Source organism: Argopecten irradians, chromosome 4 (assembly GCF_041381155.1).
Source record: "Argopecten irradians isolate NY chromosome 4, Ai_NY, whole genome shotgun sequence".
Taxonomy (NCBI): domain Eukaryota; kingdom Metazoa; phylum Mollusca; class Bivalvia; order Pectinida; family Pectinidae; genus Argopecten; species Argopecten irradians.
In genome coordinates, this window is record NC_091137.1 from 49,769,731 (window position 1) to 49,792,179 (window position 22,449).

Here is a 22,449-nt window from a genome sequence, read left to right on the forward strand (position 1 = left end):
CCCCTGGCATACACCTCTAAGTATCTGAAACTTTCTACACAGTGACCATGAGTTATCTCATTACATTGCACATGATGTCTAGATGTTACAATTATACTGCAGTCCATGGTTTAGAAGTTATTGCCGAATCAAAAGATTATAAAAGCCAGAACAGAAGACATCAATACTGTAAGTCAGTTTTAACAAGACATGGCATCAATATATATAGGACCAGACTAAAAGTACTAGTCAGTGTTACTTACATCACTGATCCTGATGTCAGCCAGCATCCGCCAATAGTCCTGAATCATCAATGTCAGTATGACGAGGGCGGTGTAGAAACCAACATACTTTATACTGAAACATGAAAGTTAAGAATGATAAGTTGGTAGATAACCGACCATCTTTAACATACAGCTGAACTTACCTGAGTGTACAGGTAACACACTCACCTGAGTGTACAGGTAACACACTCACCTGAGTGTACAGGTAACACACTCACCTGAGTGCACAGGTAACAGACTCACCTGAGTGTACAGGTAACATACTCACATGAGTGTACAGGTAACACACTTACCTGAGTGTACAGGTAACACACTCACCTGAGTGTACAGGTAACACACTCACATGAGTGTACAGGTAACACACTCACCTGAGTGTACAAGTAAAACACTCACCTGAGTGTACAGGTAACACACTCACCTGAGTGTACAGGTAAAACTCACCTGAGTGCACAGGTAACACACTCACCTGAGTGTACAGGTAACAGACTCACATGAGTGTACAAATAACACACTCACCAGAGTGTAAAGGTAACATTCTCACCTGAGTTTACAGGTAGCACACTCACTTGAATGTACAGGTAACACACTCACCTGAGTGTACAGGTAACACACTCACCAGAGTGTAAAGGTAACATTCTCACCTGAGTGTACAGATAACACACTCACCTGAGTGTACAGGTTACACACTCACCTCAGTATACAGGTAACACACTCACCCAAGTGTACAGGTAACACACTCACCTGAGTGTACAGGTAACACACTCACCTCAGTGTACAGGTAACACAAACTCACCTGAGTGTACAGGTAACACACTCACCTCAGTATACAGGTAACACACTCACCAGAGTGTAAAGGTAACACACTCACCTGAGTGTACAGGTAACACACTCACCTGAGTGTACAGGTTACACACTCACCTGAGTGTACAGGTAACACACTCACCTGAGTGTACAGGTAACACACTCACCAGAGTGTAAAGGTAACATTCTCACCTGAGTGTACAGATAACACACTCACCTGAGTGTACAGGTAACACACTCACCTCAGTATACAGGTAACACACTCACTCAGTATACAGGTAACACACTCACCAGAGTGTAAAGGTAACACACTCACCTGAGTGTACAGGTAACACACTCACCTGAGTGTACAGGTAACACACTCACCTGAGTGTACAGGTAACACACTCACCTCAGTATACAGGTAACACACTCACATGAGTGTAAAGGTAACATTCTCACCTGAGTGTACAGATAACACACTCACCTGAGTGTACAGGTTACACACTCACCTCAGTATACAGGTAACACACTCACCAGAGTGTAAAGGTAACACACTCACCTGAGTTTACAGGTAGCACACTCACTTGAATGTACAGGTAACACACTCACCTCAGTATACAGGTAACACACTCACCAGAGTGTAAAGGTAACATTCTCACCTGAGTGTACAGATAACACACTCACCTGAGTGTACAGGTTACACACTCACCTCAGTATACAGGTAACACACTCACATGAGTGTACAGGTAACACAATCACCCAAGTGTACAGGTAACACACTCACCTGAGTGTACAGATACCACAATCACCCAAGTGTACAGGTAACACACTCACCTGAGTGTACAGATAACACAATCACCCAAGTGTACAGGTAACAGACTCACCTGATTGTACAGGTAACACACTCACATCAGTGTACAGGTAACATACTCACCTCAGTGTACAGGTAACACACTCTCCTGATTGTACAGGTAACACAATCACCTGATTGTACAGGTAACACACTCACCTGAATGTCCAGGTAACACACTCACCTGAGTATACAGGTAACACACTCACCTCAGTGTACAGGTACATGTCACACCTGTCAGACACAGCCAAAACCACCATCGGATAGAAAACTCCCTACAATCATCAAAACCAGTTATAATTAATGTTGTTATTAAACTATCAATGTATACAGATGTCTCTATATTAATTAACTACAGCTGTTAGATATTTATTTTTATTTATTTGACCACAAAAATTCAATTCTATAATCAGATACTCTTCTCTAAATACCGGTAATTATATTTTTCTCCTGGATTCCATCTAAGGCCAAATGTATCGCCAATTGAATGATTATAAAGATTATACTACAACAAAACAGATAACTTACCTGTGAGCAAGGTTTCTGAATTTAAGGAAGCTAAAGATGGACAGACACAGGAAGAATACCATCATCCCCTCCATCAGCATAAACCTGGACTGGGTCAGGAGGGCATTATCTGTACTGGGTCAGGAGGGCATTATCTGTATAAACAACAGTATCTTATAAACCTGGGTCAGGAGGGCATTATCTGTATAAACAACAGTATCTTATAAACCTGGGTCAGGAGGGCATTATCTGTATAAACAACAGTATCTTATAAACCTGGGTCAGGAGGGCATTATCTGTATAAACAACAGTAGCTTATAAACCTGGGTCAGGAGGGCATTATCTGTATAAACAACAGTATCTTATAAACCTGGGTCAGGAGGGCATTACTGAAACAGCTTAACTGGTAGGGCATTATCTGTATAAACAACAGTATCTTATAAACCTGGGTCAGGAGGGCATTATCTGTATAAACAACAGTACTTATAAACCTGGGTCAGGAGGGCATTATCTGTATAACAACAACAACAGGAGGGCATTATCTGTATAAACAACAGTACTATAAACCTGGGTCAGGAGGGCATTATCTGTATAAACAACAGTAGCTTATAAACCTGGGTCAGGAGGGCATTATCTGTATAAACAACAGTATCTTATAAACCTGGGTCAGGAGGGCATTATCTGTATAAACAACAGTAGCTTATAAACCTGGGTCAGGAGGGCATTATCTGTATAAACAACAGTATCTTATAAACCTGGGTCAGGAGGGCATTATCTGTATAAACAACAGTAGCTTATAAACCTGGGTCAGGAGGGCATTATCTGTATAAACAACAGTATCTTATAAACCTGGGTCAGGAGGGCATTATCTGTATAAACAACAGTAGCTTATAAACCTGGGTCAGGAGGGCATTATCTGTATAAACAACAGTAGCTTATAAACCTGGGTCAGGAGGGCATTATCTGTATAAACAACAGTAGCTTATAAACCTGGGTCAGGAGGGCATTATCTGTATAAACAACAGTAACTCTATAAACCTGGGTCAGGAGGGCATTATCTGTATAAACAACAGTAGCTTATAAACCTGGGTCAGGAGGGCATTATCTGTATAAACAACAGTAACTTATAAACCTGGGTCAGGAGGGCATTATCTGTATAAACAACAGTAGCTTATAAACCTGGGTCAGGAGGGCATTATCTGTATAAACAACAGTAGCTTATAAACCTGGGTCAGGAGGGCATTATCTGTATAAACAACAGTAATCTTATAAACCTGGGTCAGGAGGGCATTATCTGTATAAACAACAGTAGCTCATAAACCTGGGTCAGGAGGGCATTATCTGTATAAACAACAGTAATCTATAAACCTGGGTCAGGAGGGCATTATCTGTATAAACAACAGTAGCTCATAAACCTGGGTCAGGAGGGCATTATCTGTATAAACAACAGTATCTTATAAACCTGGGTCAGGAGGGCATTATCTGTATAAACAACAGTAGCTTATAAACCTGGGTCAGGAGGGCATTATCTGTATAAACAACAGTAGCTTATAAACCTGGGTCAGGAGGGCATTATCTGTATAAACAACAGTAACTTATAAACCTGGGTCAGGAGGGCATTATCTGTATAAACAACAGTAGCTTATAAACCTGGGTCAGGAGGGCATTATCTGTATAAACAACAGTAACTTATAAACCTGGGTCAGGAGGGCATTATCTGTATAAACAACAGTATCTTATAAACCTGGTCAGGAGGGCATTATCTGTATAAACAACAGTAGTACTTATAAACCTGGGTCAGGAGGGCATTATCTGTATAAACAACAGTAGCTATAAACCTGGGTCAGGAGGGCATTATCTGTATAAACAACAGTAACTTATAAACCTGGGTCAGGAGGGCATTATCTGTATAAACAACAGTAGCTTATAAACCTGGGTCAGGAGGGCATTATCTGTATAAACAACAGTACTTATAAACCTGGGTCAGGAGGGCATTATCTGTATAAACAACAGTAGCTTATAAACCTGGGTCAGGAGGGCATTATCTGTATAAACAACAGTAGCTTATAAACCTGGGTCAGGAGGGCATTATCTGTATAAACAACAGTAGCTTATAAACCTGGGTCAGGAGGGCATTATCTGTATAAACAACAGTAACTTATAAACCTGGGTCAGGAGGGCATTATCTGTATAAACAACAGTAACTTATAAACCTGGGTCAGGAGGGCATTATCTGTATAAACAACAGTAGCTTATAAACCTGGGTCAGGAGGGCATTATCTGTATAAACAACAGTAGCTTATAAACCTGGGTCAGGAGGGCATTATCTGTATAAACAACAGTAGCTTATAAACCTGGGTCAGGAGGGCATTATCTGTATAAACAACAGTAGCTTATAAACCTGGGTCAGGAGGGCATTATCTGTATAAACAACAGTATCTTATAAACCTGGGTCAGGAGGGCATTATCTGTATAAACAACAGTATCTTATAAACCTGGGTCAGGAGGGCATTATCTGTATAAACAACAGTAACTTATAAACCTGGGTCAGGAGGGCATTATCTGTATAAACAACAGTAGCTTATAAACCTGGGTCAGGAGGGCATTATCTGTATAAACAACAGTAGCTTATAAACCTGGGTCAGGAGGGCATTATCTGTATAAACAACAGTATCTTATAAACCTGTGTCAGGAGGGCATTATCTGTATAAACAACAGTATCTTATAAACCTGGGTCAGGAGGGCATTATCTGTATAAACAACAGTATCTTATAAACCTGGGTCAGGAGGGCATTATCTGTATAAACAACAGTAGCTTATAAACCTGGGTCAGGAGGGCATTATCTGTATAAACAACAGTAGCTTATAAACCTGGGTCAGGAGGGCATTATCTGTATAAACAACAGTAGCTTATAAACCTTGGTAAGGAGGGCATTATCTGTATAAACAACAGTAACTTATAAACCTGGGTCAGGAGGGCATTATCTGTATAAACAACAGTAGCTTATAAACCTGGGTCAGGAGGGCATTATCTGTATAAACAACTGTATCTTATAAACCTGGGTCAGGAGGGCATTATCTGTATAAACAACAGTAGCTTATAAACCTGGGTCAGGAGGGCATTATCTGTATAAACAACTGTATCTTATAAACCTGGGTCAGGAGGGCATTATCTGTATAAACAACAAGTAACTTATAAACCTGGGTCAGGAGGGCATTATCTGTATAAACAACAGTAACTTATAAACCTGGGTCAGGAGGGCATTATCTGTATAAACAACAGTATCTTATAAACCTGTGTCAGGAGGGCATTATCTGTATAAACAACAGTAGCTTATTAACCTGGGTCAGGAGGGCATTATCTGTATAAACAACAGTATCTTATAAACCTGGGTCAGGAGGGCATTATCTGTATAAACAACTGTATCTTATAAACCTGGGTCAGGAGGGCATTATCTGTATAAACAACAGTAGCTTATAAACCTGGGTCAGGAGGGCATTATCTGTATAAACAACAGTATCTTATAAACCTGGGTCAGGAGGGCATTATCTGTATAAACAACATTATCTTATAAACCTGGGTCAGGAGGGCATTATCTGTATAAACAACAGTAGCTTATAAACCTGGGTCAGGAGGGCATTATCTGTATAAACAACATTATCTTATAAACCTGGGTCAGGAGGGCATTATCTGTATAAACAACAGTATCTTATAAACCTGGGTCAGGAGGGCATTATCTGTATAAACAACATTATCTTATAAACCTGGGTAAGGAGGGCATTATCTGTATAAACAACAGTAGCTTATAAACCTGGGTCAGGAGGGCATTATCTGTATAAACAACAGTATCTTATAAACCTGGGTCAGGAGGGCATTATCTGTATAAACAACAGTATCTTATAAACCTGGGTCAGGAGGGCATTATCTGTATAAACAACTGTATCTTATAAACCTGGGTCAGGAGGGCATTATCTGTATAAACAACATTATCTTATAAACCTGGGTCAGGAGGGCATTATCTGTATAAACAACTGTATCTTATAAACCTGGGTCAGGAGGGCATTATCTGTATAAACAACATTATCTTATAAACCTGGGTCAGGAGGGCATTATCTGTATAAACAACAGTATCTTATAAACCTGGGTCAGGAGATCACATCAAACACGATTAAATATTTCTAATTGAAGAGTTTGGTTACATTTAAGACAAACATATTGAGATTAATAGAATCTTACATGAGTCTGTCAAGTGGACAGGGATATCACAACCTGAGTAAAAGATTTTGGCTGGTGAACCGGAGGCTTGCCAAGGGTTAGCAGCCAAAATCTTTCACGAGGGTTGAGATATCCCTGTCCACTTGACAGACCCATGTAAGATTATTTTTCTCCCATTATAAAATCAAAGTACTCAAAGTACTGCAAACACAACCCAGCAGAAACAGAAAAATAGAGTGAAATCAAATGAATTTCCAAAATCAAAATATATAAACCATATTATAAAGAATTTAATATCAATTATTTGAAGAACATTCAACTGATCACAGAAAATACATTTGTGTTGTTTGACATTTTTCTTAATTAAAGTTCCTGCATGAAAATTACAAAGAAAACAAAAGTCTTCATTAAAATGAGTTTTTATCCTTAATATACTCTGATTTCTTATGTTGCACATACACTTATTTTGGTAAAACCATGCACATATGAGGACAGCTTTATAAGTTACTTAGCCTTTAACTCAGATCTATGTTTAACATTCATCTAAAAACATTATTTTAAAGTACACAAAAAGGACATATGATTAGTTTACTTTAAAACTCTTATGTCTATAAGCTTTAGATAGTAATTTGAATTATCATTAACAGAGATTATGTAAGTTGGACAGAGGAGTCACCAGCAGGCAACAGTTGACCTAGATGGGCTGTGTATTATATAACACTCTGTGTATTCTATACACACTCTGTGTATTCTACCAATCAGAAGGCAGTCTTCCCATGACTACTGATTGGTCGGAAGGAATATCATTCAATGAATAGGGAATTTATGAATGGAAGTTTATGAATGAAAAGGTTCAAGAGGTCACCACTAGATGTCATTGTAGGGCAAGTCCTCCTCAGTCCTACATATCAATAGTAAACCGGACAGCAATAATACAAACGCTAGTAGCGTTGTATTAAAAAATCAGATTAGGAATTATTTTTATAATGACAATTAATGGCGTCCTCGACAATAATCTTCGCATGTATCGATGATGTCATTGTCTAGCGCGTGTGAGCAGTCTTTTCCCTACCCTGGTTAAAGACAGAGTTATCTTTTACCTAGCAACCGCAGGATAACCCGGTCAGGTACGGGAGAATATTATGTCTTTAATGATTTTACCTAAGAGGACACAAGCCCCAGCCAACAACGCAGCCCATCTCGACAAACGTAGTTCTACAGCAATTTGGTAGGCCAGAGGTACAGTTAAACTGCCCAGGAGAGCTGGTAACATTCTCAGCTGGTACACCGGGAACGTCACAGGATAATCTAATTCAACACAAACACTCCATATATGAAGTTTTCTATGGCTAAAGAGCAAAAAAAAAAAAATTTTATAACAGGTATAATTAACATATATGTACACATATTCAAAAGGGATGAAAAACTTTCTTTGTCACCAATGATGAGCAATGAAAAATGAAATATTGATACACATGTACCAGTAAGTATTTTATATACTGTAAACATCGATATTTTCGCGAGTGTTTAATTTCGCGGTGTTGTTATTTTCGCGATAGATACACTTTCATACTTTTAATGACAAAGTTCAAACATGTACAAAACATTACGTGTGGGGGGAATTTTCGCGATCAAGCAGCTTTCACATAATTAGCGTAAATTTCCCCCTCGCGTAAATTTCCACGATTACAGTAACCAATGGAAATTACCTTCTCCAATCCTGTTAAAGTTAGCGTCACCATCAAAGCCACAGAATCCACCTGTAGACAACATTATCACAGGGAAATCAAACACTCATATACAAAATAACTATATAGGTCTGTCAATTAAGTTACTGCAAATAAGTTCACAAAAATATTCTAGCTTAATGTCTTTTGTTGACATACTGTTTTACAAAATGCACAAATGTTTTCTTTTTTAATTAACAAAATGTTTAAATTGTTTCAAAACTAAGATTACCCCGGTATGTAAAATTGATAAGTCCAATAAAAATTTTTTTAAAAGAAGCAGTAATTGTGTACAATGATGAACACACAGGTAACTTACAGACAAGAGCCAGAAGCATCTTCCCCAGAGGAGGATGAACATCAAAGAAAAAGATTTTCTTCATGTACAGAGAGGCAAACTTGGCAAAGTGCAGTTCATCAAACCTACATTTGGAAAGTTGGTAAAAATCTTCATAGAATAATATCAATGCATGACTTTGCGTATGATTTGGATACATTACACATTTTAATCATATGATAAAACATGGCAATATAGAAATTAATTTAAAAGGGCAGTAGCATTAATTTTATTTCAAATGGTACTGACAGAAGAAATGAGCTTGATTTACATTATTTTTACAAAACAAAAGTGAAAACTGACAAAACAGAAATACACTGTACTTGAACGACATGTATGAATAATCATTAAGTCTTTTTTATTACTTATGATACCACTCCTTAAGTTAGTATAATTATACCTCTTCATATATATACTCAGTGAATTTACACAAACTTTTTTAAAATCTTACACAACAGCTCTAGGTAAGCCTAACAGCCAGAATCTAGTGGCCATGGCAGCAATGGTGAGCACCAACTGTATGACGTCAACCTCAAACTTGATGGAGAATGGTTTAGCTTGGCCTCTTTGTGGGTTCCGCTTGCTTTCGTCTAGACTACTTGGCCGTGGCGATCCATCCCCCTGATACAAACATAATCTATCAATGGTAGTATGTATATACAATCTTACATGAGTGGTTATGTAATATGAAATTTATCAAAGGAGTTCAATAATTTGATATGCCAAAAGCCTTTAGGCGATTGGTATATTCAATTATTGAACAAGTGTGATAAAATTCATATGACTTAGTCATGAGTGTAAGATTCTATTTATCACATGACTTTTATTAATAGAACTATAAGTACCTGGTAAAACGTTTAAATTTCGTCTCGATATAAAACAGTAGAAATCTGGCTCTGATGTTACCTTTCCGTCTACTGAGACAATCATACAACATCATAAATAGATTATGACGTCAACACTACATGTGACATCATAATAGTGTTATTACACACATGTCTTACGATATCTATGACATGGTTGGGCAGGCTTATTATGTTATAAATATATGTATCTCTGTCATTTTGCTAACTTTCTTATGCAAAAGACACAAGTCAATGCTTGTGGGTACTTTGAAGAGAATTCTTTTTCTACAGTTTTTCTTTTACTAGTAATTAATTAAAGTTTGGTAAACATAACTTGACATACAGAATTCTGTCATAGTTGTTATGATATTTAAATGTGTTTCTTCACTATAAGGGCAATTCAGGCTAACGTCACACTGGTCAGAACAATAGATTAGGCCACGCCCGCCAGTGGTTCAAGTTGATAACTATCGATACAGAAATGTCAGCGAAAATTGAAAGACATCATTGGAAAGGGAATAATCCCATCTCCATTTTGGTGTATGACATTTACGGATTAGTCGGAAAATAAGGAAGAAATCATTAATTAAACAAGAGGCCCAAGGGCCTTAACAGTCATCTGACTACTAACACAATACAACAAAGTCGTTTAAAGATTTTAGCCTATTTGATCCCTGTGACCTTGAATAAAGATCAAGGTCATTCATTTTAATAAACTCGATAGCCCTTAATCCCAGCATGCTACAGGTCAAGATCAAATATCAGTGCCCTTGGCCTTTCGGTTATTGAGAAGAAGTTGTTTAAAGGTTTTAGCCATTTTGACCCCTTTGACCTTGAATGAAGGTCAAGGTCATTCATTCGAACAAACTTGGTAGCCATTCATCCCAGCATGTCACAGGCCTAATATCAGGTCTCTAGTTCTTAGTTATTCACAAGAAGTCATTTAAAAATTTTAGCCTAATTGACCTATGTGACCTTGAATGAAGGTCAAGGTCATTCATTTTAACAAACTTGGTAGTCCTTCATCCAAGCATGCCACAGGCCCAATATCAGGTCTCAAGGCCTCTTAGTTATTCTCAAGAAGTTGTTTTTAAGATTTTAGCCTATTTGACCCGTGACCTTGAATGAAGATCAAGGTCATTCATTTGAATAAACCTGGTAACCCTTTATCCCAGCATACTATGTATATACAGGCCAAATATCAGTACCCTGGGCCTTCAGGTTCTTGAGAAGAAGTCGTTTAAAGATTTTAGCCTTTTTGACCCCTGTGACCTTGAATGAAGGTCAAGGTCATTCATTTGAACAAACTTGATAGCCCTTCATCCCTGCATGCCATAGGCCCGAATATCAGGTCTCTAGGCCTCTTAGTTATTCACAATAGATTGTTTAAGGGCTTTTAGTTTATTTGACCCCTGTGACCTTGAATAAAGGTCAAGATCATTCATGTGAACAAACTTGGTAGCTCTTAATTCATTCCAGCATGCTACAGGCCAAATATCAGTACCCTGGGCCTTCTTGTTCTTGAGAAGAAGTCGTTTTAAAGATTTTAGCCTTTTTCACCCCTGTGACCTTGAACGAAGGTTAAGGGCATTCATTTTAACAAACTTGGTAGTCCTTCATCCCAGCATGCTACATTTCAAATATAAGTGCCCTGGGCCTTTCAGTTATCGAGAAGAAGTCGTTTGAATCAAAAGTTTACGCACGGCGGCTGACGACGGACGGTGCATGATGACAATAGGTCATCCTGACCATTCCGCGTGTCAGATGACCTAAAAACTTCATTGGACAGTGTTACAAAGCCAAACCAACAAAGTTAGACCACCAGTGGGTTGAGCTTAACTGGTCATTGTGACATCACTAATTACTGTATGAATGAGTTTTATAAGCTAATTAATTAAGGATATAGAAATTACTCAGATAATCCCTTACACTACAAATAACGATGAGACTAAGAAATCCTCACAATACAGATCTATAGAGTCCACCAATGGCCCCAAATCACACTTAGTTATTCCTAAAGTATACTCACCTCCACTCTCTTTGGTTCTGGTTGAGTCCGAGGACTAACGTCCCCATGTAGATTAACATCCCCGTGTGGACTAACATCCCCGCGTGGATTAACGTCCCCGCGTGACTCACCTTCCATGATTATACTCAGATCAGATCACGATGATCCACAATGTAACATCCTGGAAAAACATACCAAAATCCATAATGAAATGAATAATATGCATGACATGTTTTGCTGTAGATCGAGTGAGAGCATCAATAACTGAAACTTTTTAATAATTCATAGCAGTCAACGCGTTGTTACCCAATGTTGTGCAGGCTTTTTGCTACATGCAAATGAGTTTAATTTCCTATCTTTTTTGGAGCATACTATTTGATGAGCTGCCATTTATATAATGCTGTCGTGATGCTGCAGGTTCCCGACTAGCGGCCATCAGCTACCAGAAAATGGCGTCCAACTAACAACCATACACCCGCTGTTGGATACTGGCTATACACCCTGGGATATATACCAAATTGTATATAGAAATGTAGGGGAACTCTCATTTGATCAACTCAAATGAGAAATTACTGAGTCAAAACTGCACTGTTATTTTCTTATTAGACAGAACCCCATGCCAGTGTAAGCTGATTACTTGGCAGGGCTCAACATTAACTTTTTTAAAAACTTATCTGCCCGACTGGGAATATGACTTGCCAATTAAATTTTGCTGAATGACAATAATACCTGTACATATTGTAGACACTAGACACTACATTTCCAAATCTTTTGCAATCTGTAAGTCAACTTTTATTCATGTGTGATTTACTTTCGCGAATTTTGCAATCAACTTCAATTAGCGAAAGTTAAATATCCCGAAATTATTATCGATATGACTTAGTATGAACCAAACTGTAGGTTAATTCATTACTTTACCATTAGCATGCATAAACATCTTATTTTGTTTCAACCATGGTAATATTGACGTGCTTATCGGAAGAAAAATTAGCGCATATTGATTTTCGCCAAAACTGGCAGGTTTTATTGTTTATTTGTGTGCGAGTTCTATTTAGTCGCAGTGCTTGCATAGGGATTAACACTTTTTGTGGTCATCTGACTATATTTGCAATAGTTGTATCAGAAATTAAATAGATATAGTGTCATGGTAGCCATCTTCGATTTGGGATCAACCAGAGATGTAACATTTTAATTTGTCAAGATAATATCAGGATCATGTCAGGCAAGTAAACACCGGTAAAACATGAGAAGTGTGGCAGCCATCTTGGATGTTGAATCACCCTGAAAACTCGACTATGTCAAACCAAATTTACCAATGTATACAAACTCGTGTAGTTATAGGCCAAAGATTTATGAGTGCAGGATTTTGTGAAATGAAAATGGATAAAGTTGTTTTAAAATTTGTGTTAAAAAAAGGGCGTTATAATTTCAGATAGCCATGTAACTGATTGAAGACTCTGTTTTTGTGTCTGAACTATTTGTACAGTCAAACCTCGATGATTCGAACTCCAATGAATCAAATTTCTCGGTATATCGAACTTTTTGTCTGGTCCCGAATTTCTTCCCTATATAACATTACTAAGTAACCCATGTATGAATCAAAGTTTTATGAATCAAAGTTCTCGATGTATCAAACTTTTTTCATGGACCATTTGTTATAGAATCATAGGTAACTGACACGCGATGATTCTAATAAAAAATACCTTCACATATCAGGTGTTCGCTGATACCCCACGGCTAGCTGTCACACCTAGCTGTCTCGTGACGGCCCTTCGCCAGACAATAGTGATTATAACAGCTTGTGTTGCTTGCTTGATATCATCAAGATAATTAGTTACACTGATCAGGCCGATACCCGATGCTTTGTTTTTACAAGCTGCGTTATTAAATCATTAGTACGGCAAAGATACAGTTAGTCGTTTTAATAATAATAATAATAATAATAAAATCTTTTATTTAACCAGGGTTACATATTTAGACAAGTCTAATTTACAATATGGCCCTGCATCAATATATACAGTTATCACAGACAACAGTTTAATACAGACAATACCTTAATTTAAAAAGACATACAATCATATCAACATTATCATGTAAATATGGTTGCTTTCTAAAATATTGGTAGAAAGTATAAAACTAAAATTGTGAAAACACATCCATTAGATATTTTTGTTTAAAAACAGCAACACTGGGGGCATTTCTAATATCATTGTTCAATCCATTTAGTAAATTGGAACAAGTGTAAACAAATGAACGCTTAAAATAACTTGTTCTAGCATGAGGAATATAAAACTTATTGGAAATTGAAGATCTGGTATTTCTCATACTAACATCCCTAATATAGGTAAACATGTTACTGAAGACACTAGGAGTATCCCCATGTAAAATTTTGTAAGCAATAACAGCTTTCCTAAAAATAAAATAGTTTTCTATTGGCAGCCACTTCAACTGAGTAAAAAGTACTTTGGATGGTGTTAAAATATCTCTCACATTTAGTAAAACTCTTGCTGCTCTTTTTTGTAGTTTGCACAATTTATGAATATAAGATTTGTTACTGTCCTCACTCCAAACAACTGAGTGAGTAGCGGTTTTGTAGAATTTATTGAACGGTAAATAGCGAGCCACATTATTAGTAACTCATACTCAAAACTGTTACATTGCAAAATTTTGGCATAAATACTGGAGAAAATCGATCATTCTAAATCGAAGTATTTTGTAGGTGTTGTAGCGCTTTCGGTTCCTCCTTTTTAGTTTCGTTTTTACAACATGTTTTCGTTTTTATGTTCATTCCGTAACATTAACGATCGCTTAAATAGTCACCAAACGTACACATGTACATGGGTTAGGCCTAGTAAACATAAGTCTTGTTTATAATATACATGTATTGCTAACGATAGCAATACATGTGATTATTTGCATACTTCGTTTTTATTTGGTTTTGTTTGTGGTAAATACGATGATTATATACCGGAACGGAGACGATATGTACACAACTACCATAGTTGGTCATGGTAAGAAAAAAACAGCGGTCTAACTTCAACCATGAATAATTCGAAGTCTCGATGTTTCGAAGTTTCTCTGACGGTCCCTTGAACTTCGATACATCGAGGTTAGACAGTATTATATTATCTCACTTTGTCATAAAGTGACAATTTAGGTGATCTCCATAGACAACAGTGTATAGCCATCAGGGAAATTTAGTGCAAATGTCATGGTTGATTGAATTTTACCTGTGTTCTATTTTTAGCTCCCTAGTAATTAAGCAATAGAGGTGATCTTGTTTGTGACTTTTACAAACATTTAGATAATGAAATTTGTTTCTTTTTAAGTAATATTGTGGAAAGTTGCATTAGTGATGTTTCCATGTAAAAAATATGATGCCCTTTTTTGATAAACATGTTTAAAACAATTTTATCCGTTTCCATTTAACAGAATCCTGCTTTTGCGTAACAAAATTATCCCTCTTAAACAGGACTGTTACTCAAATGCAGGACTATCCTGCATATACGGGAGTGTCCCCAACCTGTTGAAACTAAAAATAAAGTCATCTATTTGCCTGGATTCAAGCACAAGTAAGTATTGTTTTACAGTTATATTTAAATATTGTTCCAATTTTAGCGATAAACATTAATAACTTTCAGAGATATAGGCCTAACTGTAACTAATCGAATCCACGTCTACCTGCCTCAGTTTCATCGATCTGAAGATCGATCTGAAGCAAAGGTGAAAAAATCGATGCTGAACTGTTGAAGGAAAGCAACTGATCACAGAGGCATTCGGCATTTAAAGCAAAACTGTGAACTTGACCATAGAAAAGGCATTGTATCCGAAAGTCGGGAACCACTTACTTACCTAAATACCTAATATTAAAGAGCTCAAATTAAAACTGCATTTTATAAGATGCGGTCGGAGTTAAACCGGATGTTAATATTGCCACACTAAAATTATTCACTTTACACAAAGCCGGTATGGAACATTCCGGATCGTTAGGTCCGAGTATGATTTTCACTGTACATTAACCATAAATAAAATGACCTAAATTTCAGATAATAAATATCAAACGAATTAAAAAATAATAAAACACTTATTCATCATAAAAGTGTCACATAATATATTGTGTTGTAGCATAATTTGTTAGCCTCCCAATCTAATTAAAATTAGACTTGTAATTCCGCTCCACTACGATAACTCTACGTACGTTAAGCTCCAGATATCATACTGAGGTGACCCCGAACGGGGCATAGTTAGAACGTAGTACTTTCTGAGAAATAGCGACAACAAACTTTTAACTATCAAAATCCAAGATGGCTGCCTGGCGGCCATCTTGTTGACTGATCGGTACCAAAATACAATAAGCGCAAATAAGACCCTAGGGGAAACCTACATGTGAAATTTGAAAAAGATTCCTTCAGTGCTTTCTGAGAAATAGCGGTAACAAACTTCAATTATCAAAATCCAAGATGGCTCCCTGGCGGCCATCTTGTTGACCGATCGGTCCCAAAATGCAATATGCACAACTACATGTAGGGCACTAGGGGAACATACATATCAAATTTGAGACAGATCCCTTTAGCACTGTGTGAAAAATAGCGGTAACAAGAATTGTTAACGGACGGATGGACGGACGGACGACGATGCAAAAATGCACTGAGCAGGTTAGGATCCACCCACGATACTCCAGGGGTTCCGATCACTTACGATCTCTACACCCCTGGACTATCTCATGGTAAAACTGGAAGAAACAGAACAGAACATGTAATTTAGTCATTTGATGTACATCAAAAGAGCCGTAGAACTGTGGTTGACTGTGTGGCTTTGAAGTTGGGCGTCGAAAGGCCCGCTACCTTTCCGAAATGGCTTTTAATTTTTAAAATGGGAATGTAAAACGAGATCGATAAGTTTGTAGAGTCGCTAAAGTTATTAACTTACCGTTAATACTACATTTATCGTCACCTTCTGATCAGCAGAACAGCGAAATGACTCTCCACTGTTATCATATATTACACAGGAAATCTTGTATGTGTTTGGTGTTAAAACCTCATCTTAGTCCATCGGTATATACTTTCTGATGTTATTAATGGTTTTTTTTAAAAAGAAACCTTTATATTTTGCTCCTGAAAGGTAGTGGGCCTTTAAAGAAGCAAAGGCATTTCAAATGCAAAACATACAGAATGGTGGCCCACGGTGGCATAGACTAGAAGGAAGTTTAACAACGTGATTCGAAGATCAAGCTTTTGCAAAAGCCAAATCCGGTATTACAAAATTGTGAGAGTTCCTGCTACATTCGAAGTTGCTGCTAAATTATGTTGTATACATCACAAATTTAACCGGTACACTCAATTGTACTCTTGATTGTTTTGCTTTAACAGGTGCGCCATTGGTAGTGGGTACCAACAAATCTGCTAAACCCTTTGTTCACTCTTAAACATTGAAACGGGAAGGTATAACAATTTAGAAAGAAATGAAAGAACATGCAGATACTGTAACAGTGAGGACATTGAAGATGAGTTTCATTTTATTTTAAAATGTGAATGTTATTTAGCTTTAAGAAAGCGTTTTATTAAGAAATATTATTTCATTAGACAGAGTATGTACAAATTAATTCAACTTTTAGAAACAGAGAACAAAAAAGAGTTGTCAAATTTAGCAAAATGTATTAAATTAAGTAATAAAATAAGAAATAAAATTTTATAAGTTAAATATTAGCATAATTCCTCTACACTAGCCTTATGTATACTTACGAAGGTTGTTTGTGTGTCAGTGTGTATCTAAGTATGGCGAGAGCATGGATGTGAGTGTGGTTTTTGTGTATTGTATTTGTATATATGTTTGTTTCAAACCGATGAGCCGAAAGGCTCAAGGTAATAAAAGAATTGAAATTAAATTGAACTCTTGTGAGTCGATATTGATTGTGACATGTGTTAGTGTAGTGTTCGATCTTCGGTGACCAGGTAGCTCAGCGATGGAGCATTTGGCTAGTATTTGGAGTGTTTGGAGGTCCAGGCTTAGAATCCCGGTCTGGCCGCTACATTTTTCTCCTCTCCTGTTACATTTGTAAAATCAAAAATCACCTTTTTCGGAGAAATGACATAACAAGATATACTAATAATAGTAACACCTTCATGAGCAAATAACTTTGAAAGTCTCAAAGGCAGAATAGGTACAATGTATTTTTATAGTAATTGATTGATAGAATTTCGATGTTTGCCAATAATCTGTTCTTTATTGACAAGACTTAGGCTAATTGCTAAATCAGAGACAGGATTCTTTATGGGAAGGAAGAGTGTAACATTGAGAGGCTGAAGAATGTGGATCGTATAGAGGGAAAGCTTTACATATACCCATTAACGGCCATCCCAAAAAGCCAATTTTGTGGAATTACTAGTCAAGGTAAAATATTTCCAAACCCGTATATAGGTACTATAATATATTTCATTCTGTATTTAATATAAAGAGACAAAATGAAAGCTAATCATACTTGTTTATTACATAATGTTGCTTAATTTAGTTAAACTATTTTAATTTGGCAAACACAATTTACTTGAATAACATTTATACATGGAATTTATGTATCCTGTGGTAGTTTGAGTTCCGCTGCTGGGTCATCAGATATAACTCTGTCACTTTTTTATTAGGTCACGATCACCTGAGACGAAGTCTCAAGTGACCTCTTCAAATCAATTTTGTCTGTCGTTGCCCTGGTGAATTATATGGTCCCGGCCGTCCCCAAAGGGTGATCGATCACTACTTACCCATAATACAATTCCATTAAATTTCGGCCAATGGCATGAATGTTTACTACGTTCTTACCATTATGGGGGAAATCCCCCGCGGATCGTGGTTACATTTCCAAAGTTGGAAACATAGTGAGAAAAAATAGGATGTTAAAATATTGGTTTAAATTATTAAAATCTTATAGTGTATCTTATCTGAGATATATAACTTTCTTTACATGGAAATGTAGAAGGAACACCCTAAGCAAAATTGGTTAGTTTTAATAAAGCGTAAATTATGAGACAGCTCCTAGCGATATTTATCTTTTGCCTCTAATTAAACAGAGAATTGAAGATCAGGCCAATCAAATTTATTTCATTTAATACAAGCCTCAAGTAAAAGGCATATGGTTGATAAGGTGACTTTGCCATTCTATTTGACTAAATCATTACCAAATCAACGCAGAATTATGATTACTTAATTTCGTCTTTCTGTGCACAATTTAGCTGTAGAATCCGGGAGATACAGGAATTTAGAAAGGTGTTACATATATTCCCCATATTGTAATTCATTAAATATTGAAGATGAATATATTTTCTTCTTGTCTGTCACTGTTATTTTGATATTATGGTGAAATATATAAAGAAACATTAATGGCACAAGCCATCAGTTCACAAAGTTATCGAATTATTAAACTGAAAGATTCAGAAAGAATTGAACTTGTTGGGAAGATTTATAGTAGAAGTCCATAAACGTAGAATTGTGTAATTGTATTAATACTGTAATGTGTTGTCTCTAATTAGTGCTGCTCTCTATCCGATATTTTCGTGTCCTTCAATCTGTCCGTTCGTCCGCTTGTTCCCTTTTTGACATTTGTACAGGTGTAATTTTAGTACATATAACTCCACATTGAAACTCTAGGTGCAATATCTAATTCAAAGTACTATATATTGGTTATTCTGTTTACATTGTGTGTATTAAATTCCTATTATTACTCTTTGTTGAAAATACTCACCGCTTTAATATTTTGTCAAATGTATTCTTTAGAGTTTGTGATATTGAGTATATGTATATGCCAAATGGCCTACGGTAATAAAAGAATTGAGAATTTCATAAATATATATTTACATCTATTTTTCACTGAAGGGTTTGTTATGTAACAAGAGCGTGTTGGGCTCAGTTTGAAATGACGTTAAACTACTCCCGACTCGCCCCTGTGTATAAAAGCAACCCAGGTTCGTTCGTGCTATAGCTTTCGTTTGTCTGTCTGCTGAGGATGACATCCTCGATACTCCAGGGGTTACTATTACTGTCGTTATATCCACCCCTGGACTATCTTTTAGTAATACTGAATTCAGTTCAGAAGAAAAAATCTGACAAGAATCGGATGGAAAGATGTTTTGCATATATCATATCACGAGTTAAAATAAATGTTTTGACCCGATATGTTCTTGTTTTGTGGATAGGTGCATGTCGCACAGTATACATTTGTCGCACAGTATACATTTGCCGCACAGTATACATATGTCGCACAGTATACATTTGTCGCACAGTATACATTTGTCGCACAGTATACATTTGTCGCACAGTATACATTTGTACATTTGTCGCACAGTATACATTTGTCGCACAGTATACATTTGTCGCACAGTATACATTAACCGAATTTTGTTGTGGGTATTTGACGTAAAACAATGCATTTCGAGAATCGTGAACATTATGTAATGAGAATGGAATAAGATATTGCTTATGAAACGAGATTGAACAAGCCAGATTTACAAACATATAGAAAATATTTTCTATATATAAAGATCATAAAAACTGTTCTAATACTGATTTAAATTTTCATAAAATTATCACAGATTTCAAATATTACACGTAGGTGGCTCTTCCTTGTCACTGTAATAACTATATTTTCTAAAGCGAAAAAAAAATTCACTGATATTTAGGCAAACAGAAATCTAATAATATGGTCAGGTTTAGTGGACTAGGAAGCCCGGTGTCCTGCCCAGTGTAGTGTCGGAAACATCGTTATAGAATCTAAATGATATTACTGATTTTGGTGGGAAAAGTACAATTTATGGGTGTATGAATACTCATTTTCACAAGAAAAATACAAACATATACACTGTATCACAGGTAAAATATATCTGTAGTTGCATGATTTTACGGAGGGCTGAAGTTGGTTGCGAGTTCCTAGTTCCTAGTTCCGTTTAAGCTTATACGGAACTAGGAACCAGACCCGAGTTCCGTTTAACTTAAACGGAACTAGGAACCAGACCCGAGTTCCGTTTAAGCTTATACGGAACTAGGAACCAGACCCGAGTTCCGTTTTAACAAACATACTGGCCAACGAGCCGAGTTCCGTTTATTAGGATTTCTACCTCTAATTGCATGTTCAATTACATATCATATACGGGAATCGCACTTAAAGCTTACATTCATAAGACAGAACAGAATTAATATCTATAACACAGATTTCCTTAAACGGATCTGACACCTAGACTCCAGTTCCGTTTAAGCTTATACGGAACTAGGAACCAGTCCCGAGTTCCGTTTTAACAAAAATACTGGTCAACGAGCCGAGTTCCGTTTATTAGGATAGGCCATGGGCTAGGAGGGTCCCACATGAACCCCCCCCCCCCCCCCCCCCCAAACCTCCGAACCAATATTTTTCTGAACCCTTATGACCCACTGATCACAAATCAAAATGTTAACATTGCATAAGTTGGGATGAACTTCCGGTTATGACGTCATCAAGATGGCGGCCATCTCGAATTTGACTAAAAATTGAAAAATAGTCATAACATTGACATTTTCAACCGAAGTAGACAAATGAGGTATCAAAATGACCACAATTGATAAACAAATACATATCAGGACCAAAAAATGCAATAGATGTAGTGAATTCTACGCAGGAAATGAAAAAATCTTATATTAAGCTAAAAAATGGTGATTTTTTAGCAATTTTTTTTCATATTTGGCTTGACGCAGCAAAAATGTTTCCAAACAGCAAACTATTATTTCCAATAAGTTTTTTGACCACTTATCAATCAGTTTAAGCAACAAAAACAATAAAAACCAATGTTAACATCGTATAAATTCCGGTTATGACGTCATCAATATGGCCACCATCTCGAATTTCACTGAAAAATGCGAAATAGTCATAACACTGATATTTTTCAACTGAAGTAGACAAATGAGGTATCAAAATGACCACAATAGAACAACAAATACATATCAGTGCCAAATTATCAATATATGTAGTGATTTGTACGCAGGAAATTAAAAAAATAAGATTTTAAGCTCAAAAATGGTGATTTTCAGCAAACTTTTCATACTTGGCTTGACGCAGCAAGTAACTGATTACGAGTAATAATTTGTTGTTGACAAGTTAGAACCACGATGGTAACCCGATAATGTAATGCGTTAAGTTAAACGGAACTGAGATCTAGGTATCAGATCCGTTTAAGGAAATCTGTGTTATAGATATTAATTCTGTTCTATATTATTCATGGAAGCTCTAAGTTCGATTCCTGTATATAATAGGTAATTGAACATGCAGTTAGAGATAGGAATCCTAATAAACGGAACTCCGCTCGTTGGCCAGTATGTTTGTTAAACGGAACTCGGGTCTGGTTCCTAGTTCCGTATAAGCTTAAACGGAACTCGGGTCTGGTTCCTAGTTCCGTATAAGCTTAAACGGAACTCGGGTCTGGTTCCTAGTTCCGTATAAGCTTAAACGGAACTCGGGTCTGGTTCCTAGTTCCGTATAAGCTTAAACGGAACTCGGGTCTGGTTCCTAGTTCCGTTTAAGTTAAACGGAACTCGGGTCTGGTTCCTAGTTCCGTTTATTAAACGGAACTAGGAACTAGGAACTCGCAACCAAGTTCAGCCCTCCGTAAAGGAGATTTTACCTATTTTTGACCTAGACCCTTACATGTCTAAAATTGACTATGTGCACTCTGGTAGGTCTACATTGATAGGGGCCGCGATGGCCGAGTGGTTAAGATGTCCCGACATATTACCACAAGCCCTCCATCTCTGGGATGTGGGCTCGAATCCTATATGGGCAGTTGCCAGGTACTGACCGCTGGTCGGTGGTTTTTCTCCTGGTACTCCGGCTTTCCTCCACCAACAAACCTGGCACATTCTTACATGACACTGGCTGTTGATAGGGCGTTAAACTAATAAACCAT

General features: G+C 37.0%; 1 protein-coding gene across 3 annotated transcripts in view; it reads right to left on the reverse strand.

The window, feature by feature from the left end:
- The window catches only part of LOC138321936 (protein O-mannosyl-transferase 1-like), a 41,263-nt gene extending 25,792 nt beyond the window's left edge, over window positions 1–15,471 (reverse strand). For all 3 annotated transcript variants that reach the window (XR_011208363.1, XM_069265977.1, XM_069265978.1), the window contains exons 1-9: window positions 15,389–15,471; window positions 11,558–11,717; window positions 9,135–9,304; window positions 8,666–8,769; window positions 8,329–8,379; window positions 7,781–7,927; window positions 2,425–2,533; window positions 2,106–2,171; window positions 243–336 (exon numbers count right to left, since the gene is read on the reverse strand). Coding sequence is in view for 2 of the 3 variants with exons in the window: in XM_069265977.1 (XP_069122078.1) it covers window positions 243–336; window positions 2,106–2,171; window positions 2,425–2,533; window positions 7,781–7,927; window positions 8,329–8,379; window positions 8,666–8,769; window positions 9,135–9,304; window positions 11,558–11,674 (858 nt within the window). In the remaining variant the exon portion in view is untranslated. The remainder of the gene's footprint in view (window positions 1–242; window positions 337–2,105; window positions 2,172–2,424; window positions 2,534–7,780; window positions 7,928–8,328; window positions 8,380–8,665; window positions 8,770–9,134; window positions 9,305–11,557; window positions 11,718–15,388) is intronic.
- Between the last annotated feature and the right edge of the window lie 6,978 nt (window positions 15,472–22,449).